At 41.9% G+C, this 27851-nt stretch overlaps 2 protein-coding genes across 2 annotated transcripts; one reads left to right on the forward strand and one right to left on the reverse strand.

Annotated features, from left to right (window-relative positions):
- Positions 1-2674: 2674 nt before the first annotated feature.
- Positions 2675-3628, forward strand: LOC310691613 (olfactory receptor 14A16-like; the record flags this gene model as incomplete). Its single annotated transcript, XM_083471471.1, has 1 exon — positions 2675-3628. One exon carries the CDS (start codon positions 2675-2677, stop codon positions 3626-3628), a length of 954 nt encoding a protein of 317 aa, XP_083327597.1.
- A 5030-nt stretch (positions 3629-8658) lies between these two features.
- On the reverse strand, positions 8659-17356 carry LOC310691614 (olfactory receptor 14A16-like; the record flags this gene model as incomplete). Its single annotated transcript, XM_083471472.1, has 2 exons — positions 8659-9290; positions 17002-17356. The coding sequence occupies 2 exons, from the start codon at positions 17354-17356 to the stop codon at positions 8659-8661; spliced, it is 987 nt and encodes a 328-aa protein (XP_083327598.1).
- Between the last annotated feature and the right edge of the window lie 10495 nt (positions 17357-27851).

Below are 27851 nucleotides of genomic sequence, written 5' to 3' on the forward strand. Positions count from 1 at the left end.
ACTACCAATTGTAAAGGTAGGTAAAGATAAAGGACCACTGGACAGTTAAGTCCAGTCGAATTCTACTATGGGGCTTATGGGGCTCATCTACACTTTCAGGTCAAGGGAGCTGGCATTTGTCTGTAGACAGCTTTTCTAGGACAGCTTTTCATGTGGCCACCATGACTAAAACACCATAATGAGTGCCAGATCACACAAAAATGTCTTTTACCTTCCTGCCACAGTGGTATCTATTTATCTACTCGCGCTGGTATGCTTTCAAACTGCTAGGTTGGCAGGAGCTGTGACAAAGCACTGGGTTCGCACGGTCCGCCGCACAGATTCAAACTGCCGACCTTATGATCAGCAAGCCCAAAAGACTCAGTGATTTAGACCACAGTGCCACCCGCATCCCAAATATCAATGATTGGTTTCAGGTAGTTCCCAGGAATGGCCCAAGACATTTTGCTGCCTGGGGTAAGCCTAAACCTGTGGGTCCCATGTAACCAGATGAGGACACTGACCAATCGCCAGGTGATAAATGACTAAGCAAGTCTTGATCTCTGAGAAAAGATTATCAAAAGGATTGATTGCGAAAAAGAGTTGATGAACAGTGATGGAGAAAGTGTAGAAAAGAAGAGACAAAGTATACATATTCTTGGAAGCAGAGGGTTTAGATTCCCAGTGTGCCTTGCTGTTCTGGCTGGTAGAAGAAGCCATAATATACTTCCATTTGGTTCCAACATCCCAGCCCTCGATATGCTGATACAAAGCTTGCTCTCTACATCCTGCAGTCTTTGCATGCCTTACTTTATGCCTTGCCATTCAAAGATATACATAAATAAAGAGATTACTAAACCAACAATACTTACAGAGCTAAATTCAGCGCAGTCTTTAGCATATGTGCAGCCAGGGCGCAAGGACCTGCCCAGCGCCCCCAAATTTACTTTAGCCCCCAAATTAACTTTTATTATGCTTATGTCAGACATAATGTTTATGCCTTATCTCTTGTTTATGAAAGAAGGGAGGACAAATAAACAAACTTTATTTACAACACATTTATTATACTTAAGTGTACAACACCACACACTTAAACTTGTAAGTATTGTTTAGGCACCTGCTTAGGAGAAACATCAGTCGTGTCAAAGGTGCTGCTGACCCCGCTGCCGCTTAGCAGCACATATCAATGCAATATATAACATAATATTTTGATGTAAGAGTTAATTTTGTGTGCATGATGCTGTTGAGAATGACAAGGGCTGCCATTGTGAATGACAAGCACCGTCATTGAGTCAAGTGCCACCATTGTGAATGACAAGGGCCGCCACTGGCATGGCACGTCTTTGGTAAATGAGCGCACAAAGTCGAAAGTCCTTTAGTGAAACAGTAGGTATACATTTCGGTAATACCTAGGTATATGTGTATTTTGTTTTTCTAACTTGATCAAAATTATTTATTATTTCATAACATGTAGATAGTTAAGAGCTTAGGTCGCTTCAGTGGCGGGCACCTAGCACCCCCCTGAATTTGGCGCCCAGGTGTCCCGCACCCCTTGCACCCCTGAGTAAAGACGGCCCTGGCTAAATGGAAGAAGACTTTGAGGCTTTTGGATTAAGGCTGGATGCTTGTCTGAGCTGTTTGGAGGCTTGATTTGGAGAGTTAGATTGTGAATGTAGCTGTGTGCTCTGCTAGAGCACATGGTCTGAGGGAGAGGGGCTACTGCTGAGAGAAGCCAGGCTGAATAAGGAAGTGAGTTGGAGGAGTTCTATTTAGCTGCTTACAGTTTATGGGAACTCATGAACAGGACTTGCAAACAGGGCAACTCATTGCACATAGTGCTCCTCTGTTTCCATAACATCAACATCTTTGGCACATCCACAATAATCTCTCCAAAAGTCCCCAAAGGAGGTAGGCTTCCCTTAATAGGTGGATGAATCCCGATGCTAACTCATCCCTACCACATAGTGAATGGACTAGACCCCAATGAGATCTGAAGCCCATCTGGAATAAGATGGCCTCAAGTAAGCTTAGTTCATTCGAGGGCCTTATTCAAAAATACATTCAGCAGCCTGTCAGATATAAAGCCTACTGGGTTGAGTAAGCAATAATACCCTCCTAAGGCTCAACAATATTCATGAATGAATGGGCCCAGTTTACTCAATTGTCCAGGAGGGCTAACTCTTAAGTCACACTGTGCCACAGGCTAGGTGAATCCAGTTCTGTCACCATGCCCAAAATACAGACTGGTCCTTGATCTTGTCCCCCCTCCCCCGCAACTAGGAATACCACCCACAAACCCTACCAAAGACCTTTCCTACTCCTCAGCTCCATTCAAGGGTGGGGGTGTCAACATTCAATCATATAAACAGAGTCATCATCAAAACAATGCTTTCAAGTTAAATAACAGCCATTGAATCACAGTCATTATGAGCACATGACTCCCAAAATGTGTCTGACTTAGTGCGGCTGAGCTGCACTTAACTCCTGAGAACTGAACCTTCTGGGTACAATTAAAAATGAGATATCAATAAAGTTCATTAGTACAATTTTTATTTCCATCACCACTGCCAGAAAGGGAAGGATATTTTGTCCAAAGAGAACCACTCCATTTCACAAATAGATACAGTCAAATGAAAAAAGAAGTCGTGTGGCATCTTTCTTTGCACAGGTAACAAATAGAACTCTGAACAATACAATGTTGAACCAGTCAAGAGTGAATGGATTCCTTCTGCTCGGATTCTCTGAGATGCAGGAGCTGCAGATATTCCACATTATTTTTTTTGTCACAGTGTATTTGGTGGCCTTCATAGAAAACCTTCTCATCATCACAGTCATCATCTATAGCCATCAGCTTCATACACCCATGTACTTTTTTCTGGCTAATCTGTCATTACAAGACTTTGGTTCCATATCTGTTACAGTTCCCAAGTCCATTGCAAATTCCTTGATGAAAAACCAAGCCATCTCTTACTCTGGCTGTGTTTGCCAAGTATTCTTCCTTGTTTTCTTCATGGTCTCCCATTTCATCATTCTTGGTGTCATGGCATATGATCGCTATGTTGCCATCTGCAATCCACTGCATTATGAGACTATCATGAACAAGAAAGCTTGCATTCAGATGGCAACCAGTGCATGGATCGGTGGACTTTTCTATTCAGCAATGCACACTGGAACAACGTTCACTGTGGAGTTCTGTTCTAATGTCATCAATCAATTCTTCTGTGAAATCCCACAACTGCTAAAGATCTCTTGCTTTGACTCATATATCAATGAAGTCCGGGTTCTGATTCTGGGGTCTTGTTTTGGCTTTGTTTACTTTTTTCTAATTGTTTTTTCTTATGTTCAGATCTTCAGAGCTGTTCTGAGAATCCCATCCAGTCAAGGGAAGCAAAAAGTCTTTTCAACTTGCTTGCCTCATTTTATTGTTATCTCCCTGTTTATGGTAAGTGGCATGTTTGTCTACCTAAAGCCAACATCTGGGTCCCCATCAGCATTTGACCTCTTGATTTCTATGTTCTACTGCATGGTGCCACCAGTAATGAACCCGGTCATCTATAGCATAAGAAACAGGGAGCTCAAAATTGCATTCTGGAAGCTGCTTGTCAATATTTTTCCCCAGTTCTTAGGCAAAACCCACTCTTCATTTTAGCAAACAGTTGCAGTTGCCTAGATGGCTTGCATAAGATTTGTCCTATCGTACATCAGTTTACTCAGAAGCAGGTATCATTGGATTGAATGGGAATTAATCCCAGGAAAGTGTACTATGGATTGTAGCCTTATATTGCATGTTGAATTCATCTATATAAGGCTTTATACCAGCAATGACTAATCTGTAGCTCTGCAGATGTTGTTGAAGTACCACCTCTGCCTCTATAGCTACACCAGGACACTACTTCTGGTTTTGCGGAGTTCATAAACTAAATTGTTCTTAAACAGGACTGTTCTTAAACCGAGGTACCTCTCTCTCTCTCTCTCTCTCTCTGTGTGTGTGTGTGTGTGTGTGTGTGTGTGTATTGCGTGTAATATTAAAATCAATGAGACACAGTGGCAGATTATTGTGGATAGGACTGAATTTCCAGTTGAAATCAAGACAACCTAAAACTGATTTAACATAAATGCTAGTATTGAATTACAAATAATAACATGTTTACATTTTTCTCTTTAAAATATTATATTCATTTTATTTGAATTAATTATAATCCTTTGGAAATGTAAATTGATAGATAAAATGTAATTTATTTCAGGTTACCTGTACACTTGTACACTTTTACTGTATGTGCTGTGAATTTTGGCTTATTCACTTGTTTTTAATTCACAATTTGTGAGTATCATTAAATAGATGCTATTTTTCCCCATCACAAAACCATATACATATAGAAAGCAGGATGCAGAATGATCCTTTTGTAGCCATTGCCCTTGCTTTCCAATGGCCCCACATCCCAGCACTGTTCTTCCCATGCAGTTTATATTTAGCAGAATTGGAAATAGAGCCATAGGTAGAAACTGGATAAACAAATGGTCATTGGTGAAGAACAGGTGCACAATAATCAAACATGGTTTCTATTGTGCCTTCATCCTAGGAAAAGTGGGATTAAATGTTTTATGGGAGACCATGACTAGAATAGTCTTGCCACAGTCTACTGAGAGATATAACAGAACAACCCACATTAATACCCCTAATGAAGAGGAGAGGAATTTATACTGATATCCTTTAGATACCCAGTTGTGGAGGCCAACACAGACCTTTACTTGGCTCTTGAAACTCTCCACTGGCTGTACATCATCACCAGCCAAACTCCCTCCCCAATCCTGCCTCACACATTCTTTGAATGTTTTCACTGGCTGGAATGAGTCCTTGAGCTCTGATAATGCATTTTTTGTAGCTGGAGCTTACAGAGTGTTGTGTGAGAGTGTAGAAACTAGCCTATTATGCAGAGGTAAAATTCACAGTCATTGCTACACCCAGTTTTGCTCTAGACGTGCTACCATAGCTGTCAACTTTTCCCTTTTCTTGTGAGGAATCCTATTCGGAATAAGGGAATTTCCCTTTAAAAAAGGAAAACATTGACAGCTATGCATGCTACATGGCCCCTGAAGGTTTCCAGAGATGTAATATGGTGCTTGGCTGAAAACACCACACCTGCTTTAGACCTAAGCATTATTCTGGCTTTAATATTACACATTTGGAAGCAATAGAATGTATAAAAGTGGGACATTTGGAAACTACTGTAAAGCAGATTATCTTAATCAACCTCTGATTTAAAAGAAACACACACAAACAAATAATTTCTTATGGCTTGTGTTTTGGTTCACCAAAGTTAAAATCGAAAGGATCCTGTTTTCACACCTTTCCATTGCTTCTGCATTACATAAAGATTGTTACGGCTAAAATCTGGGTGCGGGGCTACTCTGCCACCCAGTTCGTCGGACTAGGTCCGCGGGTCCCTGCGGAAGAAAATGAGCTCAGCCGGACGGGAGCAAACTGCAGAAGATCCAAGTTTATTGCGCAACAGGTTCAAGGCGAGATTGAACCCCGAGAAAGGGGTGACATGAACTTTTGAAATTTCCCTCCATATCCCAGAATACAGTGCAAAATACATCCCAGTTACATCATGAATACATTAAGAAGAGGTTGGGTTTCACAGATTACATCACGAATACATTAGGAGGAGGTTGGTTTACACCGGATTAACATATGGAGGATGGAGGGGGGAATATGCAGAGCTGGAGATATGGAGGAGGGAGGGGGGAATATGAAGAGAGCTGGAGATATGGAGGAGAGAGGGGGGAATATGCAGAGCTGGAGATATGCGCAGATAAGCACATCCTGAGAAGACAATGGTCCATGTATGCATAGTCTGTCACCTGGCATCGCCCGGAGGAAGGGCTTGGCAGAGCGATTTGACCGGATTAGGGTCTTGACACCTTGCTTGAGGGATTATGGAGGACAGGGGAGGTGTCATGGGGTCCTAGAGAAATTGAGCAAATTGGCACGTTGATTTTCTATGAATTTTATAGATTTTAGTCCCTTTTGACATTGACAATTGGAAATAAATGGATATATTGTAGCGAAGGAGAAGGTGAAGAAGACATGCCCCCCCCCTTTCCGTATCAAGATACAAATGATTATCCAAACTCAGTGTTTTAGATACAGAAGGGGTGAGAGCAAAATATACCGCTGAGCTAGCAGGAGATGTAGACTCTGAATGGTCCTTGATGCCCCGGCTGGTAGAAGAGAGCCTAATATACTTCCATTTCTTTCCACAGTCTTAGCACTCAGTATGCTGATACAAACAGTGTTTTCCTCTTTAATGAAAGACATTCTGCCATCTTCCTAACCATCTTAGGAAGATGGTTAGGAAGATGGCATCTTAGGAACCATCTGCCATCTTCCTAAACATTAGGAAGAACTTCCTGACAGTAAGAGCTGTTCGACAGTGGAATTTGCTGCCAAGGAGTGTGGTGGAGTCTCCTTCTTCGGAGGTCTTTAAGCAGAGGCTTGACAACCATATGTCAGGAGTACCCTGATGGTGTTTCCTGCTTGGCAGGGGGTTGGACTCTATGGCCCTTGTGGTCTCTTCCAACTCTATGATTCTATGATTCTATGATCTTTGTGTGCCCTACTTTATATATAGCCATGGATGGACAGACATAAAGAAAGATAAAGTCAATTAAAATACTAAACCAAAAATGCTGCTGCTGCTGAAAGGAAGTACAATATGGCCTCTGGTGTCAGCCAGAGTATGAAAGACCACTGGGATCTGGGCCCTGAAGTTACAGACAGACAGGATTTCTAATTATGTGAAGTATGCCATCATGGACTGGCTAGATACAGAACAGTGGTGTGAGGCACCAGCTGAAGAACCAACAAAGGAACCCCCAGGGGAAGAAGGTTCAGAGTCAGTGGGTTGGTGGTGGGATGATGATGCACGCTCAGAGGAAGAAGAAGGAGCAGACTGGGAGAAGGATGTGTCAGAAGCTGAAGAGGCAACAGGGTTTACTGAGCAGGAAGAGGCTGTGACAGAGAGCCACATAGCTCAGTTGGTAGAACTTGAGACACTTAATCACAGGATCATGGGTTCAAACCCCATGTTGGGTGAAAGATTCCTGCATTGCAGGGACTTACACAGGATGACTGTTGTGGTCCCTTCCAACTAGTCTATGATCCTATTATTCTACCCAGGTCATCACCTTGGTACTTTTTCAGTAGATAATACATTTTCAAATGTCATTGCTTCACCATTTTAGACATGAAGGGAAAAGGTTAACTTCATGTTTTGTACTTCTGTATGTAACAGTAGTCAGCTCCAGGCTCATTGTAGGCAGGTAAATGAGAACTGTTTGAATAAAAAATAAATCAGTCTTTTAAAATTATTTATTTGCATTTTTTCTGTCTATTTGCATTAGTCAAACTTAAGAGGTGAAGCAACAAAATTACATAGAGTTCTGTTATACATGTCTCCCCACCCAGCCTGACTAATTAGGGCTTATGATTCACATTATTTTGGCCATTTGAACATTATTTCCATTCTTAAAGTTATTTTTTGTTGAGCATATTTTCTCATTGTTTCTGGTGAAAATAACTAGATACTTTTCTTACCTTATTTATTTAAACTATTTAAATTATTTAAAATTAAATGAAAAATAAGCAAAGCACTCTGGAACAATCTGCAAAGATCATAGGGCAGTTGCTGCATAACATGCACTAAAAGGTCTCCACCTTTTTAAGTCACCTATATAAGTTGTGAAACATTTGTCCTCTGTCTAATCAGAAATTTGGTGGGTGCATTCCTTTCTAAAGAATGCCTGAACAAGTCATGCTATCTGAATACAAAACGCTGAAGTTACAGACAGCAGACTGGCAATGTCTCTTGATGAAAGGGCTGCAGGATTGGATATGAATTGGGCAAATGAAAACAAAATAACTAATTCCAAATAAGTTATTTAAGACAATGAAAACAAAACAAAATAAAAAATTATACAAGACACAAAAGAGATTATGGAAAGAAGAGGCATGAAAGCATCAGAGGTTGATGTACAGAAGCAGTTTGAACTAACCTTTGCCATGCTGCACATCCTTAGAGGGAGGGCGTTTAGAGTTCCAATGGTCCTTAGTGCTCTGACTAGTAGCAGAGACTTAATATGACTCCATTTGATTCCACAGTCCAAGCCCTCAATATGTCAAAACAATATTTTTTCTCCTCTTTAATGAAAAACACTGTCCCAACTCAGTGAAAGGACATCACAGCAAGAGGAAGACAAGCCTAACCCAATTCACTAGCCAGAGGAACAGTAGCTTCAAGAAGCTTGCTTCTATGCTCACTGTCAGAAAGAATACTCAGTTCAAATTGCCATTTCCATGTTCTGGGTCAACAGAGGATGAGGGAGATATGTCCTATTCCCATCCATCTGGCAGGGGATTAAGGTCTGCTGGGTTGAGTGGGTGTTCAGCCAGTTGTAGGCTGCCTTGAAATTATTTCCCACAGTTCAGTTGAAGAGGAACTGCACAGTAAATATATTAATGTAAGATCAATTCAACAGGCTACATGATCAGAGAAGTGAAGTGTGAACAGTACAACTGAGCTAGGGAAATTCAAGAAGATATTGTGACACAGGGGGAATTTTGAATCTACATGTCTAACAAGGACAGTGTGTTTCAGGAGCTCCCTATGATTCTACTCACAGAGAGAGATTTCCTGTTTTCAGAATAAGCCTGGAAAAGATATTCATAGAAGAGGTCTTCAAACCCAACAGCTTTGATAAAGAATTTTTAATCTCCTTATTTCGCATGCTGTAGATTATTGGATTGAACATGGGTGGTACAATGGTATACATCACAGTTAAGGCAATGTCCAGAAATGATGGGGTTTTAGAAGGAGGCCTAAAGTAAGCAAAACTTCCTGTGAAACAAAATATGGAGAAGACCACAAGGTGGGGAATGCAAGTTGAGAAGGCCTTTTTCCTTCCCTGAATAGAAGGAATTTTCAGAACTGCCATGAAGATGTGTATATAAGTGATGACAATGAAGGCAAAGCAGCCAGCCAGCAGGATTATACTCACCACCAAAACTCCAATTTCTATTAGGTATAAATTAGAGCATGCAATTGTAAGTAACGATGGGACCTCACAGAAAAACTGGTTGACAATATTTGAGCAGAATGGAGTTGCAAAAGTTGCACTAGTGTGCATGACTGCATAGAGAAGGCCAGCAACCCACACACCAGCAATCATTTGAATGCAGAATGTCCTATTCATCACCATTTCATATTGTAATGGATTGCAAATGGCGACATAACGATCGTATGCCATGACTGTAAGGAGAGCAATATCAGATGATAGAAAGAATAGAAGTGAGAGGACTTGAGCAGCACATCCCGCAGAAGAAATGTGTCTGTTATTCATGAGAGAATTGGTCATGGAATTAGGAATAGTGACTGAAACAGTACCTAGGTCCTGGATGGCCAAGTTCATCAGAAAGAAATACATGGGAGTGTGAAGTTTCTGGTCAAAGGTGACTGCAGATATTATGAGAAGATTCCCTAATACAATTGCCAGGTACAATACCAGGAACAGAGAGAAGTGTAGAATCTGCAGTTCCCGTATTGATGAGAACTCAAGGAGTAGAAAGTCAGAGACAGAAGATTTGTTGTCTTTTTTGGCATTCATGACTAAAATGCTTGCTGAATCTGAAAAAAGAGATAAACATTAGATTAAATCATCTTTTGAAAACAAATATTGACTCTCTATAGATAATACATCATTCTCTTAAAATAAACTACTATTGTAGTAGATGGTGCTGCTCGTTACAACCAGTTTTGTCATAGCACATCATTCAAACCAGGACTAGTAGTTAAGCTCTCTCCTCCAGGGGAGTCCGGCCAGCCAAAATGGCACTTGGAGGGTGAAAACCAGGTGCCCCTCTTCCAAGGCTTGGAGAGGGGCACAGAGATGCCTGTTTCACCCCCCCCCTCAAAAAATCATGCCTGGGGCCATGGCCCCTCTGGCAACACCCATATTATGCCTTTGACACCATTGTCCGGGCACAGTGTACATTGAGTTTAACAATATACAATAAAGATAAAAACAGTTAAAACTTGTTGCAAGAATTGGGCCCAGAATACTGAATACATGCCTCCTGCTGAATATAAGCCATGTGCTTGAACCATGTAGAACCCCTAAGAGCTTTCCTTCAAAGATAAAACCAGAATATTTGGAATCAGGCTATCCTCAGCCCAAGTTGTGGTCGTCATTGGAAATTAAAACACGAACATTGAATTGGACCCTGTATCATTCCGGTGGCTAGTCATCGCCCTATGTTTACGAGTTAGTTACTTCAGTTTTGATACTGAATTACAGGATCAAAATATGCTTTGTAAATATGGAGGTATTAGTGAGAGGCATCTGCACTCTGCATATTGTGATATTATCACTGCAGTAGTCATTGTATCACCACCCTGTTCATTGTTTTATTGTTGTCCCCCCCCCCTTCCCAGGCAGGCAGGCAGCACTGTGTGCCTTTGCTTGACTCCAGTGTGGGGCAAATTGCACTGGCAGTGTCAGTAACAAGGGCTGGGCTGCCCACTTGCTCATGCAATGCTGCTGCATGGTGACATGAATGTACAAATGTGCATGGAGAGATGCTCACAGCTCCTCTCCTCATGCCCAGATCATTTTGCTGCCACACTGTACTAAGCTAAGACAAAGTGCTTAAGCTTTCTCCTCACTCACTAGGAGCTGAAATCAAGGCTTGCTCCTGGTTACAGCTCGTGGTTAGTGAGGACAAAGCTTAACCATTAGTCCTGGTTTGAATGATGTGCTATGACAAAACTGGCTGTATCTTAAGATGGCAGTAAAAAGAACCACACAGGAGCAAAGCGACTATAATCTTCTTTCCAGGAGGTTGCACATTTGTGAAGTCTCACTAAGATAAGATTTGGCTTAGTGTGTCATGGAAACCAGGTCATTCATTGGGTATTCTACATGCATTCTATATAGTTTTCAAGAGAGACCACAAAGCAAGCAGGATTTCACATTCTGCACAATACACTATAGTAATATTGCTGCACATTTGTGCATTCTCACTGTTATAAGCAAAAAGCAGAGACTCAGTTTTGAGGTGATCATGCAGGGAATCCATGCTTAAGACACAATAAAAAAGTAATTGGTTTGTGCTCTGCCTGCTTAGAAAGGGGAGTAAAGGGCTTGTAGTTAGATGAGTTGTCTTTTATCTATCTCTCTGACCTTGAAGAAGAGAATTGTGGATTGGTGAGAAATTCCCCATTAAGGGCTGCTGTCATGGATCTGGAGCCTCTGACCAGACAGGCACCTTGTGAATGGAGCTTTGAACCCAAATGAATGATGTTTTGGTAATGTGCAACGAAGACACTTTGTCCTTGCCTCATGGTGAGGCAAGGCTCAGGTGTGTGTGTGTGTGTGTGTGTGTGTGTCTCAGCCTCTCCCATCCAATTTCCCTGTAACGGTCTGTTCGATTGATCAATCCTGGTGTTTGTGTGGCCTCATTCCTCAATGTTGTTGAATAAAGGGACTTAGGGAGCGCTAGGTGGATATTTTCCTCACAACATCACTAAGCTAAGGTTTGGCTTAGTGTGTCATACAAACCACAGGCCATTTTGTAAGCTAAGAGAAGTCTATATAAGCTTTATGAGGCACCATCTACCAAGCAGAATGTCCTATTCTCCACAATACACTATAGTAGTATTTTCTTCATTCAGCTTTTAAAACAACTACCCAGGCAATTACTAAAATTAAAAATATGTAAATAACTTACTCTTTTTTTTAAACAGAAAGTAAATTTCCAGATGAAATTTACTTACCACTTCAGGGCCCTTTGTATTCTTCCAGCCATTCATAAAACTTGTTCCTTTTTTCTTCTTTTTTTAAGTTCACCTCTCTTTTTGAGGTGGAAATAAGTTCACCTCTTCTTTCTGAGACGGTGGAAATATTTGTGTGCTCTTGCAGAATGATGCTTTTACTATGTAGTGGGAAATTATTCTTATAATATTTATATTCCTGGGAGTATGGTCTCAGAACCCCAACATAAACAATTGTGTTCTTGGAAGCTTGGACTCAGGAGCTCAACACAAAACAACAGTAGCATTTCTTGAGACTTGGTCCCAGGAGTCTGACACAGATGATCAATTGAGGTTCCTAAATAAATGTTAATTTTCTGGCCCTTTACTTCTGATAATAGCTCTGTATAGTTAAAAGAGAATAATTAAAAAAAGAAGAAGCCAACATGATTACTAAGTTCTTCTCAACCACTGCTTCAAATGCATTTAATGCATTAAAAGGTTTAAAAGCTAAGTGTGATATCATTCATATAAATGAATGGCATGTGGTTGAGGTTAGTGGCCTTTCCTGACAAATCCACTAAATCTAATGGCACACCTAGGCATATCATGCAATCAGACAAACAAAATTGTGAATGGTACATCTAAGCTGGAGGAATGCAAGATGCCCATGTAACACAGGATATATTTTGAATCCGCATATCTAAATTTATCTGGAAGTTGTAACTGGGCACAACATCTCAGTAGTTCCCTGTGATTATAATGTTACTGTGGTTGTGTGCCACCCCCAATCTCTGGCTGAGCAGTAACAATACTCCAGAGGGTTCTAGACACTCACCCAGAGTCTGTGTTCCTTTGCAGAATCATAGAATCATAGAATCATAGAATCCTAGAGTTGGAAGAGACCACAAGGGCCATCGAGTCCAACCCCCTGCCAAGCAGGAAACACCATCAGAGCACTCCTGACATATGGTTGTCAAGCCTCTGCTTAAAGACCTCCAAAGTAGGAGACTCCACCACACTCCTTGGCAGCAAATTCCACTGTCGAACAGCTCTTACTGTCAGGAAGTTCTTCCTAATGTTTAGGTGGAATCTTCTTTCTTGTAGTTTGGATCCATTGCTCCGTGTCCGCTTCTCTGGAGCAGCAGAAAACAACCTTTCTCCCTCCTCTATATGACATCCTTTTATATATTTGAACATGGCTATCATATCACCCCTTAACCTCCTCTTCTCCAGGCTAAACATGCCCAGCTCCCTTAGCCGTTCCTCATAAGGCATCGTTTCCAGGCCTTTGACCATTTTGGTTGCCCTCCTCTGGACACATTCCAGTTTGTCAGTGTCCTTCTTGAATTGTGGTGCCCAGAACTGGACACAGTACTCCAGGTGTGGTCTGACCAGAGCAGAATACAGTGGCACTATTACTTCCCTTGATCTAGATGCTATACTCCTATTGATGCAGCCTAGAATTGCATTGACTTTTTTAGCTGCCGCGTCACACTGTTGGCTCATGTCAAGTTTGTGGTCAACCAAGACTCCTAGATCCTTTTCACATGTACTGCTCTCAAGCCAGGTGTCACCCATCTTGTATTTGTGCCTCTCATTTTTTTTGCCCAAGTGCAATACTTTACATTTCTCCCTGTTAAAATTCATCTTGTTTGTTTTTGCCCAGTTCTCTAATCTGTCAAGGTCGTTTTGAAGTGTGATCCTGTCCTCTGGGGTGTTAGCCACCCCTCCCAGTTTGGTGTCATCTGCAAATTTGATCAGGATGCCCTTGAGTCCATCATCCAAGTCATTGATAAAGATGTTGAATAAGACCGGGCCCAAGACAGAACCCTGTGGCACCCCACTAGTCACTCTTCTCCAGGATGAAGAGGAACCATTGATGAGCACCCTTTGGGTTCGGTCAGTCAGCCAGTTACAAATCCACTGAGTGGTAGCATAGTCAAGACCGCATTTTACCAGCTTCTTTACAAGAATATCATGGGGCACCTTGTCAAATGCCTTACTGAAATCAAGGTAGGCTACATCCACTGTGTTCCCTTCATCTACCAGGCTTGTAATTCTGTCAAAAAACGAGATCAGGTTAGTCTGACATGACTTATTTTTCAGAAATCCATGCTGACTATTGATGATCACATCATTCCTTTCTAGGTGCTCACAGACTGTTTGCTTAATGATCTGCTCCAGAATCTTCCCTGCTATTGATGTCAGACTGACTGGGCGGTAATTATTTGGGTCCTCTCTTTTCCCCTTTTTGAAAATAGGGACAACATTTGCCCTCCTCCAGTCTGCCGGGACTTCGCCTGTTCTCCAGGAATTCTCAAAGATGACTGCCAGTGGTTCTGAGATCACATCTGCCAGTTCTTTTAATACTCTTGGATGCAGTTCATCTGGCCCTGGAGACTTGAATACATCTAAACTAGCCAAATATTCTTGTACTATCTCCTTAGTTATTCTGGGCTGTGTTTCCTTTGCTGAATCATTTGCTCCAAATTCTTCAGGTCGGGCATTGTTTTCTTTATCGGAGAAGACTGAGGCAAAGAAGGCATTGAGGAGTTCAGCCCTTTCTGTGTCCCCTGTTTGCATTTCACCATCTTCTCCTCTGAGTGACCCCACTGTTTCTTTGTTCTTCCTTTTGCTACGAACATACCCATAAAAGCCTTTTTTGTTGCTTTTAACCTCTCTAGCAAGCCTGAGTTCATTCTGTGCTTTAGCTTTTCTGACTTTGTGTCTACACGTGCTGGCTATTTGTTTGCATTCCTCTTTGGTGGTTTCCCCCCTTTTCCTTTTTTTGTACACATCCTTTTTTAATCTTAACTCAGTTAAAAGTTCTTTAGATAGCCACCCTGGCTTCTTTAGGCACCTTCCATGTTTCCGTCTCATTGGTATTGCCTGAAGTTGTGCTTTTACTATCTCCCTCTTAACAAACTCCCAGCCATCATGAACTCCCTTTCCTTTTAGTATTGCTGTCCATGGGATCTCACCCAGCACTTTCCTAAGTTTTATGAAGTCGGCTTTCTTAAAGTCAAGAAATTGAGTCCTAGTATGCTTGGCTGCTCCTTTCCGCTGTATAGTAAACTTCAGAAGAGCATGATCACTCGCACCTAATGATCCTTCCACATCTACCCCACTAACCAGGTCATCAACATTGGTTAGGACCAGATCTAAAATGGCTGTTCCTCTTGTTGCTTCTCCCACTTTCTGGACAATGAAGTTGTCTGCAAGGCCAGTGAGGAATCTGTTTGACCTTATGCTCTTGGCTGAGTTTGACATCCAACAAATATCCAGGTAATTGAAGTCCCCCATTACTACTATCTCCCTTCTTTTTGCATGCTTGGCCATCTGTTCCAGGAAGGCATCATCTATGTCCTCCGTTTGGCTTGGGGATCTATAGTAAACTCCCACAATGAGGTCACTGTTATTCTTCTCTCCCTTAATTTTGACCCAAATGCTCTCACCTTGGCTTTGAGGTTCTAAATCTTGGATCTCTTCACAGGTATACACATCCCTGACATATAACGCCACTCCTCCTCCTTTCTTGTCTGGTCTGTTTCTCTGAAATAGATTGTATCCCCCCATTATTACATTCCAATCGTGGGACTTATCCCACCAGGTTTCAGTGATGCCTATTATGTCATATTTAGTTTGCTGTACCAAGAGCTCAAGCTCATCTTGTTTATTTCCCATGCTTTGCGCATTAGTGTACAGACATTGAAGTCCATTAATCATTCCCCCGTGTCTCTTATTTAAGGATTTTTTCCTCCCACCACTAGGTCCGCGTGCTGTTTGCTCCATTTGGTCTATGTCATTTGGATGATCATCTTCATCTACTGATAGACTCCTACCTTCAGGAGCACTGTCTCCCTCCCCCACATTAGTCAGTTTAAAGCCCTCCTGATGAGGTTTCTGAGATTTTTGGCAAAAACATTTCTCCCAACCGTTGTGAGGTGCAGCCCATCACTTGCCAGAAGTCCATCTTCAAGAAACTGCAGTCCGTGATCTAAGAATCCAAACCGAAAATGAGGCACAATTGAGTCTCTAATGTCTTTATGATATATGGTTTATTTTATACATATATAAAACCTTTAGCCTTCAATGGAGTGGCACACAGCAGCAGCACCCCATAACATGCAAGATTAATCTATGGCAGCATCACCAGAATCCTTGTCTTCTGCAGCCTATCTTGTAAGGCACATTCAAGATGTTGTCCTTTCCCACTTCTTCCTTACAGTTTACCTAAGTTCTGGTCTCATTTTGTAACACAGGAGAAGGTCTCTCCTTTGGCATCCTAGAGTTTATTACCTTAAAAATGTCTAGCATTTCACACTTATTCACACTTTGCCCTTTGATGCTTTGAACTGCTAAAGAATAATGCCCTCCAGGTGTTCACCTCACACAAAAATTAGTCTACTACATAACCCATGAAGTGTGCCCACTTAACCAGCTTTACATATGTTTAATACGGAGGCTTACCAGAGAGTCCACTATACTTCTTCCTAATACACTAGGAACTGGCCATTTTCAGGTTATAAATCCTATTATTTACTGAACCTAGACATTGGTATCACAGATCTAAAACAATACTTAGAGAGATTTCACCTTTTCAGAATAAGCCATAAAGAGATATTAACAGAAGCTTGCCTGAAACCAAGTAATTTCGATAATGCATTTTTAATCTCTGTATTTCTCATACTGTAGATTATTGGATTGAACATGGGTGGAACAAAAGTATACATCAAAGTTAATGCAAAGTCCAGATCAGATGGAGTTTTAGATGGAGGCCTAAGGTAAGCAAAACATCCTGTGAAACAAAATACAAAGAAGACAACAAGGTGGGGTATGCAAGTGGAGAAGGCCTTTTTCCTTCCCTGAACAGAAGGAATTTTCAGGACAACAGTGAAGATGTGTACATAAGTGACAACAATGAAGACAAAGCAGCCAGTCACCATGATTACACTCACCACCAAAACTCCAATTTCTGTTAGGTATAAGTTTGAGCAGGCAAGTGTAAGTAAATGTGGGATCTCACAGAAGAACTGATTGACAATGTTTGAACAGAAAGGTGTAGCAAAAGTTGCACTAGTGTGCATGACTGCATTAAGAAATCCAGTGACCCACACACCAGCAACCATTTGTATACAGGCTGCCCTGTTTATCACCATTTCATATTGGAATGGATTGCAAATGGCAACATAGCGATCGTATGCCATGACTGTAAGCAGGGCGGTATCAGATGATAAAAAGAAAACAAATGAGAGAACCTGAGCAACACATCCAGTATAAGAAATGTGTCTGGTGTTCATGAGAGAATTGGCTATGGATTTGGGGATGGTGACTGAAACAGCAATTAGGTCCTGTATGGCCAAGTTCATCAGAAAGAAGTACATGGGAGTGTGAAGGTGATGGTCAAAGGCTACTGCAGAGATAATGAGAAGATTCCCGAACACAGTTGCCAGGTACAATACCAAGAAGAGGAAGAAGTGTAGAATCTGCATTTCTCGGATTGCTGAGAACTCCTGGAGTAGAAATTCAGAAACAGAGGATTCGTTACCTATTCTTGCATTCATTACTATAATGCTTGCTGCCTCTGGAAAAACAAAAACACGACAGCAGGAAGATCAACATCGGTTGTTGTTATTGAGCTTTATTGGCATAAACATTTAAACACTGGTTTAAATCCTCTTCTGATAACAAATATTTAATACTTTGGAAGAACTTTTGTGAGATATAGAAGGTAAGAGAAGGAAGTAGACAAAAAATGTAATAACAAATCTTCATCAAAGCAGGAGTTAGCTTTTAATTCTTTATAGCTCATACACCATTATTTTAAAATAAGAAACTGTTATTTTAAAACTGGATGATGGTGCTGCTCTCAATCTCTGGAAAATGAGCGATGCCACTGCTGGAGATGTAACACGGGAGTCCTACCACAATCCTTGCCATACTTTCTTAGGGTTGCCATATTTCAAAAAGTAAAAACCAGAATGCCACCAAAATTGTTGAGCCACAAACCTGTGATTTTTCGATTGACTTGTCTAAGATCCAGGACAAAGTGCCGGCTTTCGGAATTCCCCACCCCTTCAGATGTCAATTCCGCCTTTGAAATCCCGTTAATGTCCAGACATATGGCAGCCCTATACTCAGAGGGCAGATGCCTCTTGCTATCATGTACATATTTACAAAACGTATCTTGAGAGCAAGATTCAGTATCAAAACTGATCTTGATAGTTGCTTCAGTTTTGATACTGAATTACAGCAACACTTAACTCTAGGAAGATGGTTCAAACTTTTTGTATTAATTCCCTATGCCTGTCACAACTTGGGTGCTTAACCGCTTGATTCCTAATATCCCTGTTTGATCAGTGAGGCCTTTGACTGAGTAACTGGAAGTGGTTCCACATGACTCAGACACATAGCTGATACTCACCAGCAGACATGCATTCAGTATTCTGGGCTCAATGCTTTGCAACTCCTTCCTAGTTGAGATCACAGAAGTTTCAATTGTTTAATCTTGGTTGTATGTTTCTAACCTTAATATGTACTGTGCACAGACCACAGTCTTATGTATGTACAAATGTATAGGCTCTTGAAGAGAAGCTTATAACTGTCTTCACTCACAAGTAGCTGCAGTGAAGGTTTATTCTTGGTTGTAGCTCATGGCTGATGAGGAGAGAGGCTAACCACTAGTCCTGCTTTGGATGATGTGCTAAATCAAATCCTGATATAGCTTAAGATAACAGTAAAAGGACGCGGGTGGCGCTGTGGTCTAAACCACTGAGCCTCTTGGGCTTGCAGATCAGAAGATCAGTGGTTCAAATCTGCACAACAGGGTGAGCTCCTGTTGCTCAGTCACAGCTCCTGCCAACCTAACAGTTCAAAAGCACATCAAAGTGCAAGTAGATAAATGGGTACTGCTCTGGCGGGAAGGTAAATGGCGTTTCCGTGCACTGCTCTGGTTTTGGTGTTTCGTTGCGCCTAGTCATGCTGGCCACATAACCCGGAAAAACTGTCTGCGGACAAACGCTAGCTTCCTCAGCCTGTAAAGTGAGATGAGCGCTGCAACCACAGAGTCGTCTGCAACTGGACTTAACTCCCAGGGGTCCTTTACCTTTACTTTTTTTAACAGTAAAAAGGACCATGGAGGAGCAAACCTACTGTAATCTAGGAGGCTGCACATTTGTGTAATCTCACTAAATTAAGATTTGCAATTAGCTTGTCATGGAAACCAGGACATTGGGTATTCTATGTGCAGTCTATATAGGTTTCAGGAGAGACCACATAGCAAGCAGGATTTCACGTTCTACACAATACACAATAGTAGTATTGTCTGGACTTAACCCTCCAAAAACTACCCATGTATCACTAAAGTTATAAAAATATAAACATCTTACTCTTTTCCTTTATAGAAAATAGATTCCCAGAAGCAATTTCTTCATTTCTTTAAGATGTTCTGTATTCTTCTAGCCACTCAAGGACGTATTTTTTCAAAAAGATATCACCTGCTCATTGTCTTCTGTGAAAGCTAAAATGTTTCTATACTCTTACAGAAAGATGATTTTACTATGGGATGGAAATTTATTATTATTATAGTTTTGTTCCTGGGAGTTTGGTCTCAAGAGCCTCAAATAAATCAGCAATTGTGTTCCTTGGACTCAGGAGTCCCACAAAAATTAGCAGCGGTGTTCATTAAGGCTTGGTCCCAGGAGTCCAAAACGAATTATACAAAGTATGTAAACGTATGAACATACTTAAACTAGAATAAACCACCAACACTTAGATTTGTTTACATTCCTGTTTCTAAAAAGTATACTATGTAATACTATTAAAAATGATAATGTGAATGCCATATAAGTCTTTCTGGAACCTTCTTGTTTCAACTGGACCTTCTCAGACTCATTTCTGATAGTTGTGCGGGGTATAACTAGCTCAGTGTTCCCCATGTACAGTAATTTCCCCTTACCCACTGTGTTCTCCCATTTAGGATATCTGGAGAAGATGCCGTTTATTACATTTAATATATATTCATCTGAGGTTTGTATTTTATACGGTCTGAGAGCTAGTTCTTCATTAACAACATCCCTATGTGTCCCTGAGATATCATCATGCATTCAACCCTCACCTTTGGTTGCAGAGGACTCTATGCTCATAACCCTGTTCCATAATATCACTTTTGTCTCAGTATCTTATGTATCTGGGACTGGACACCTTGTGTTAAATCAGAGTTAAGGTGTTAACACGCATGGTGGCTTGGTCCTAAGTTTTCTATGAAACAAGAGTTCATCAGGGGAACTTGCCTGCTCTAAGGATGTGGCCCTGTAACTTTGAAATGCCATACAAGGATCCAAAGCCTTTTTTTTTTAGCAAATACTTTATAATTTTCAAATACAAGGGCCAGCAGCTCTTTTTCTATTTGTGCATGGTTACATTTGTGGTTGGTGAGACTTGTCTCCGGAGTTTCCATATGTATGTGGGATTTAAGGTCTATTAATGTAGACTTGCCCATGGAGTTTTCTTGGCAGGGATACTGGAGTGGGTTGCCAGTTCCTCCTCCAGGTGGATCATGTTTGGTCAAAACTCTCCACTATGACCTGTTCATCTTGGGTGCCCTGCTCGGCATAGTTCATAGCTTCTCTGAGTTATTCAAGCCCCTTCGCCACGGCAAGGCGATCCCATGAAGGGGATCCCATGGACTGCAAGATCAAACCTATCCATTCTTAAGGAAATCAGCCCTGAGTGCTCACTGGAAGGACACATCGTGAAGCTGAGGCTCCAATACTTTGGCCACCTCATGAGAAGAGAAGACTCCCTGGAAAAGACCCTGCTTTTGGGAAAGATGGAGGGCACAAGGAGAAGGGGACGACAGAGAACGAGATGGTTGGATAGTGTTCTCGAAGCTACTAGCATGAGTTTGACCAAACTGCGGGAGGCAGTGGAAGACAGAAATGCCTGGCGTTCTCTGGTCCATGGGGTCACGAAGAGTCGGACACGACTAAACGACTAAACAACAACAACAATGTAGACTTCTGTTGCTTAGGGCAAAATATAGTGACTGATAATCTAATAAATAAATTAACCATTTAACATTTTTTTTTTTTTAAATATCCCTTCACTAAGGCAGTTCCTATGCCTTCTCTGGAGGCAACTATGGGCAATTCATAATCAGAATATTGTGTTCAAATCTTTAGACTATGTTAGCATACCATGTCTACAGAACATGAAGTTCTTTTCATTTATTCGTACAGATTCCATACATTTGAGTACTTCCAGCCTTGTGAGGTCCAAAGGAATTTGCAAGGAACATGTGTCACTTGTCTTTTTGGCTATGTTATTTAGATGTTATATACATCGTTACTTTGCCCATTCCTCCAAAAACATAAGGGTACATCTGTTCAACGTGAATGTCTTTTGTTTGGCGAATTGCGTGTCATCTTTCAATGAATCCCAGAGCATGACTAGTTTTTTTCTCTCCAAGCAATAGTTTTGTATTCCCATACACTATCACAAATAGGATGAACTCTATCAGTTCTGGGAAGCTTACCCCCAACTCCCTGTGTGGAACTACTTTCCCTGTGTGAAACTCCAGTCTTATATTTTCCAAAAGTATGTGGTTTTGTTTTTTAAGATTTTGAGAAATTGTGTCAGTGGCCACTGTGTCAATTTCCCTAACTAAAGATGGGAGGTGGGAAACATGAACAACTTCCTGGGTTTTTAAAAGATACAGCTGTTTTAACTCTTTCTTGGTAAAAAAACAACAGCACCAGCCAGGTGTTTTACTTATGGGAAGGATGCCCTGTGTCCACTTATCTGCCACCAAAGGTTCAAAGTAATGAGGAGACACTTCTGGAACAATTTTATATACAGTATACAATGAGAATTCCAGCTTAATAGTCACTATGGTATGGTACAACACTTCATTTTAGAAATGTTACTTATGTGGGGCACAATAATTTCAGGCAAAAATTCTTTACAGAGAACATTTAAGCCCCAGTTAGCACTCTTATTTAAAACTAGTTTCAGGATAGATTATTTCCATCTAAAATGGACATTTGTTAATTCTAGCAAGAATCTCACAGCCCCTTCTAGGATTTTTTTCCTCAGCCTCAGGGAAGCAAATTGGGTTGCCCTCTAAAACTAATCCCTAAATCCAATCAGAACAGGTCCTTCTCATCTGAAGTTCCTAAACAAGGGCTCATCCACACTTTTACTTCTTCCATAGTTAGAAACCAAGGATGTGAATAGAGTTGTTTTCTCTTTTCCCTACTCATTTCCTCGGGAAAACCCATTTTAGCTTTAAATAAAAAGAAATGGCATTCTACGGAAAAGCTTGTTATCAGATTAATGCTGTTGGAGAAGAGAAAGGGTTAGACATGCACTAAATGATAAACAGTCCCTCTCTAAATGCATAATTAACAGGCTATGTGAACAGAGAAGCAACAATGTTAATGGTATATCTACGCTGGAGGTCCTTCTGACACCCAGCAGATTTTGAGTATGCATATCAAAATGTATCTAGAAGCTGTAACTGGTCATGATATCTCCACAGTTCCTTATGCTTAGACCTACAGAAAGAAATGTAACCTTTTCAGGATAAGTCTGGAAAAGATATTAATAGAAGAGTGCTTCACACCCAAGAGCTTTGATACAGCGTTTTTAATCTCCTTATTTCTCATGCTGTAAATTATTGGATTGAACATGGGTGGTACAATGGTATACATCACAGTTATTGCAAAGTCCCCATTAGATGGAATTTTTGAGGGAGGCCTAAGGTAAGCAAATGATGCTGTGAAACAAAATAAGGAGAAGACAACCAGGTGTGGTATGCAAGTGGAGAAGGCTTTTTTCCTTCCCTGAATAGAAGGGAGTTTCACAACCACAGTAAAGATGTGTACATAAGTGACAACAATGAAGACAAAACATCCAGACACAAGTATTACACTCACCACTATAGCTCCAATTTCCATTAGGTAGAAGTTTGAGCAGGCAAGTGTAAGTAACTGTGGAATCTCACAGAAAAACTGATTGACAATGTTGGAGCAGAAAGGGGTTGCAAAAGTTGCACTCGTGTGCATGACTGCATTAAGAATTCCAGCAACCCACACACCAGCAACCATTTGTTTGCAAGCTGCCCTGTTCATCACCATTTCATATTGTAATGGATTGCAAATGGCAACATAGCGATCATATGCCATGACTGTAAGAAGGGCAACATCAGATGATACAAAGAAAAAGAATAAAAGCACTTGAGAAATACATCCAGCGTAAGAAATGTGTCTCATATTCATGAGGGAATTGGCCATTGATTTAGGGATGGTGACAGAAACAGCCCCAAGGTCCTGGATGGCCAAGTTCATCAGAAAGAAGTACATGGGAGTGTGAAGCTGGTGGTCAAAAGCTATGGCAGAGATGATGAGAAGATTCCCAAATACAATTACCATGTACAATACCAGGAACAGAGAGAAGTGTAGAATCTGCAGTTCACGTACAGCTGAAAACTCCAGGAGTAGAAATTCAGAGAGTGAGGATTCATTGGCTATCTTTGCATTCATTACTAAAATGATTGGTGCTTCTAGAAGAAAACAGGAAGATAAGTATAGCATTAAGTCCTCTTCTGATAACTTATATTTAGTAACCAATACTGCTTTGGATGTGGTTTTTGTGGGAAATAGATTTAAAAGAAAGAAGTGAACAAAATATTGTAATAATAAATCTTCATCTGAAGGAGAACTTAGCTTTCAGCTCCATATTAATACTGCACCATCGTCCTAAGATAAACTACTGCTAAGTAGTGCTTTTTCTTCTGGGAATTATAGGAGCAGAACTACCCAAACAGTATAGAAATTTATTCATGTATGTGACTACAGCAGCAAGAAATTTGGCTTAGCTTGTCATGGAAACCAGGTCACTGGTTTTTCTATGTGCAGTCTATGTCAGGTTTCAGGAAAAACCTAAAACAAGCACTATTTCCCATTCTACACATTAGACTATAGTAGCATTGTCTGCATTTTGTTCTCCGAAACCTATCCAGGTATAACTAATGTTATAAAAATATAAACATCTTACTATTTTTTTTATAAGAAATAGATTTCCAGATGCAATTTCTTCATCACTTTAAGATGTTCTGTATTCTTCTAGCCACTCGTGAATCTTTTATTCTTTTTTAAAAATCTCTCCGTCCTTTTCTTCTGAGACAGTGAAAATGTTTCTATATACTTGCAGAATGATGATTTTACCACGGGGTGATAAATTAGTACCATCGTTATATTTATGTTCTTGGGAGCTTGCTCTCAAGAGCCCCAAACAAAATAGCAATTGTTTTCCTGGATGCTTGGACTCAAGAGTCACACACGAAACAGCCATGGTGTTTTTTAAGACTTTGCCCCATGGGTCTAACACAAATACTGAAAATATGCAACTAAACCATCCTGTTTCAAAACAACTTACTATATAATATTTAAAATACTTGTGTGAGATATGACCAGCTCAGTATCCCCCCCCCAATATTCTTCCTACTTCTGCTATTCTTTCCTCCCTTTTATGATATCTGAACTAGATACTTTCTGTGGCATTTAAATACTTGACAATCCGAGGTCTGTATTTGATATGATCTGGGAGTTACTTTCTGTTAAGAGTCCTACATGTCTATATGATACCATCATACCTTTTGACCGTCACCTTTGGTTGTAGTGGGATGTTTGTTCATAATCCTGTGCCATCATACATTTTTGTCTCTGTCTCTTTTGTATCTGAGACTGAACATCTTGTGTTAAGTCAGAGTTAATGTGTTCTGCATGTTGATCTGGACCTGAGTTTTCTATTAAACTAGAGCTTAGCAGGGGATCTTCGTTTATTCGTTTATGTGGCCCAGTCATTTTGTAATGCGAAATAAAGATCTGTTTTGAGTCTAAGGGTTTTTCCATAAATGGTTTATAATTTTTACTTTGCTTTCTGCCACCCCGCTAGTTCAGTGGTATGCAGTGAAATTTCTCATGGAGGAACAGTTGGCGTGGCGAATTCCCGCCCCCTCCCACAGATGGAGTAAATAAAGACACCAGACACCAGAATTTATGTTAATGGGCGAAAATGGCCACAACTTTATTGATTACAGATAAGAGCAGTATTGGCTTTAGGAATTGGCCTTAACAGACTATCCGGCCTAATCGGGAAGGGTTAAGCACCAGCAGGGGGAGCCCCCGAGATGCACATCCCTAGGCGCTCCCCAAAGGGTTACCGCTCGGGAGCGTGCTTTAGGCCCTAGCCTCCGTAGGTTTCGGACGAGGCGACGCCCCCCGGAGTCCTTTAATGAACTACCCTTCAAGATTTGGGGGAGGTGATGGCGTTCCTCCCCCCGACTTCATTTGCATAACAATACCCTTGCCAATGCCTAACCGCCACACGAGCCAGGCTCACCGCCAATACCCTCAGACCTGTAACCAATCCCTGATCCCCTGAAAAATGTCAGCCAGCCAAATATCGTTACCAGCATCAGAAAGATGCACGCTTCCTTGCTAAACTGGATGCCTGGGTGTTCAATGACCCGCTCACCCATTGCGGCCACTCTACGTGCCACTGAGTGCTCCAGGATCCTCCTGGCTCTATTAACAGCCACAGGATTTGTGGCGTCCCGCCAACAGCGCCTTTCAAGCAAAGATGACCATATAATTGTTAGCTTTGGATAGGAGGTCTGCAACTCCTCCAGGTCATTGAAAATATTCCACATTAAGTCCACCCCCTTTCTGTAAGCCAGGTCGTTCTCACCCAGTTGGATGACCAGCGCCTCGGGTGGGCCTTGAACTGAAATCTTATTTGATACTACTGGGAAGAATTCCTCCCAACGCATTCCCCGACGTGCGATCCAGGAAACTTCAACATTGTTCGGGAGCTGGAGATCGCCGCAACTGCCCCTGGTAACCGCCCGCAGTCTTGCCCAGTGGACGATGCTGTGGCCAATGATCCATATACGCACACCCCTGACACCTGAAAATAAGAGAGCAAGAGAGCCGGGTCAGGGTGGGGGGCAGATGGGGGAAAGGGGAGTTAGCGCAATTTCCGGATGTATCCCCTGTAGGCATTCGACTTCCACTGCCCAAGTCCATTATCCTCTCTGCTGGTAAACCCATGTGGACGGCGGTGGTGGCGGCCCCAATGCGGAAAGAGTGTGCAGCATACACCTCGGGTGGGAGCCCAATGGCCGCAATCACCTTGCGCATAACCCTCGTGAACTGGTGTTTTGACAGGTGAGAGCCATCTGCATGTATGAAGAAAGGGCCACTTGTTTTTGGTCTTAAGCACAGGAACTTTCTTGCATCCTTAACTGGGCAAGGGCCGGCCTTCTGAGTAGCCTGCAGGCGGACTAGAGCCCCTCTGCCGAGCTGGTCGGTCTTTGAGCTGCGGATTTTTAGGATTACCTCTGAGCTGGACAAGGTCACATCCTCCAAGAGGAGCCCCCTGTTATTACTAACCGGTTGGTCGTCACAGACCACCTCGCCTATGCGTAAGGTGCCAAAGAAGGTGAAGGAAAATGCTGTGGAAAATAACCTGGCCTTGTACCTGGACCAGCAGATGACCCTGAGCTTCGTACGTATTTGCATAAGTATGTCAAAAGTTATGGGCCTTCTGCTGTTGGAGCTAGGAGGTTGAGACCTATGCCAGCCCTCCAGCATCTTCCGCACCACGAAGTGCACGCAGGGGTTGACTGAAAACAGACCTTTGGAAAAGAACGATATTGCTGCGGAGTGAATATTGAGGGTTTTGGGGGCCCGACCTAGGTCGCGGAGGCGCACAAGGTATTCTATAACCTCCGACTTGGTTGGGGGCCTGCCTGGTTTAAACAGCCCTTTCTTCTGGCGGAATAATGTGAAATCTAACCATGCCTTGTTATAGGATCTTAGGGTTGAGGGTGCAACTGCTGACAATACTCCCTTTATTGCTTCTCGTTGCCAATACTCCAGAGGTGCTCTGGAAATGGCTGCAGCCGCTGCTGCGCATCCGGCGCCAATGAGCGAAAGCGCTCCATCTGGAAACGAGACAGAGCGTCCGCAATGTTGTTATCAATACCCGGTATGAATTTGGCTGAGGCATATACGTTTAGCCGAAGGCAGGAAAGGACAAAATGACGCAAAAGCGACGCTACTCTAGGCGAACGAGAGGATTGCTTATTTAAGACGGACACCACTGCCTGGTTGTTTGTCCAAAAACAGACCCTGCGGTCTTTAAATTGCTCGGCCCATAGATGAATTGTGACTACGATAGGGAAGAATTCTAAGAATGTTAAGTCGCGTAGTATGGGTTTTCCCTGCCATGAAGAGGGCCATCGCTGTGCGCACCACTGACCTCTGAAGTAGACTCCAAACCCTAAAGAACCTGCTGCGTCTGAATGGACCTGGAAATCAGATTGAAGGGCCATGCTATCTTGCCAAAGTGAAATTCCGTTATATACATCTAAGAATTGCAGCCAGACCTGGAGATCAGATTTTACTGCCTTCGAGAGGCGCACCCTATGATGTGGCGACCGTAAACCTGCTGACAACTTAGCCACCCATCCACAAAAGGGGCGACCGGGTGAAACCACTCGGCATGCGAAGTTAAGGTGACCTAAAAGTGATTGAATTTGCCTGAGGGTAACCCTCTTTAAGGGCAATAGCTGTGAAATGAGCTCCTTAAGGGCCACCAACTTCTCGGTAGGAAGGCGAGATGTTTGGGCAATAGTGTCAAACTCAATGCCCAAGTAAGTCATTGTAGTGACCGGACCCTCAGTCTTTTCATTCGCTAAAGGGACCCCCAGCTCTTCCGCCATGGACATGAAGGCCTGTAGCAAGGCCGTACAGTCATTTGCATTACTTGCAACCAAAATAAAGTCATCCAAGTAATGCCCCACCCCTTCAAAACCAGATTTAAATTTCAGCGCCCATTCAAGGAAGGTGCTGAAGGTCTCGAAAGCAGCGCAAGCTATTGAACACCCCATTGGCATTGCTTTATCAATGAAATACGCACCCTGGAATTTAAAACCTAACCAACGATAGTCTTCAGGGTGGACCAGGAGGAGGCGAAATGCAGATCTGATGT

Source organism: Podarcis liolepis (genome assembly GCF_965112155.1).
Source record: "Podarcis liolepis genome assembly, chromosome: 13".
In the NCBI taxonomy this organism is placed as follows: Eukaryota; Metazoa; Chordata; class Lepidosauria; order Squamata; family Lacertidae; genus Podarcis; species Podarcis liolepis.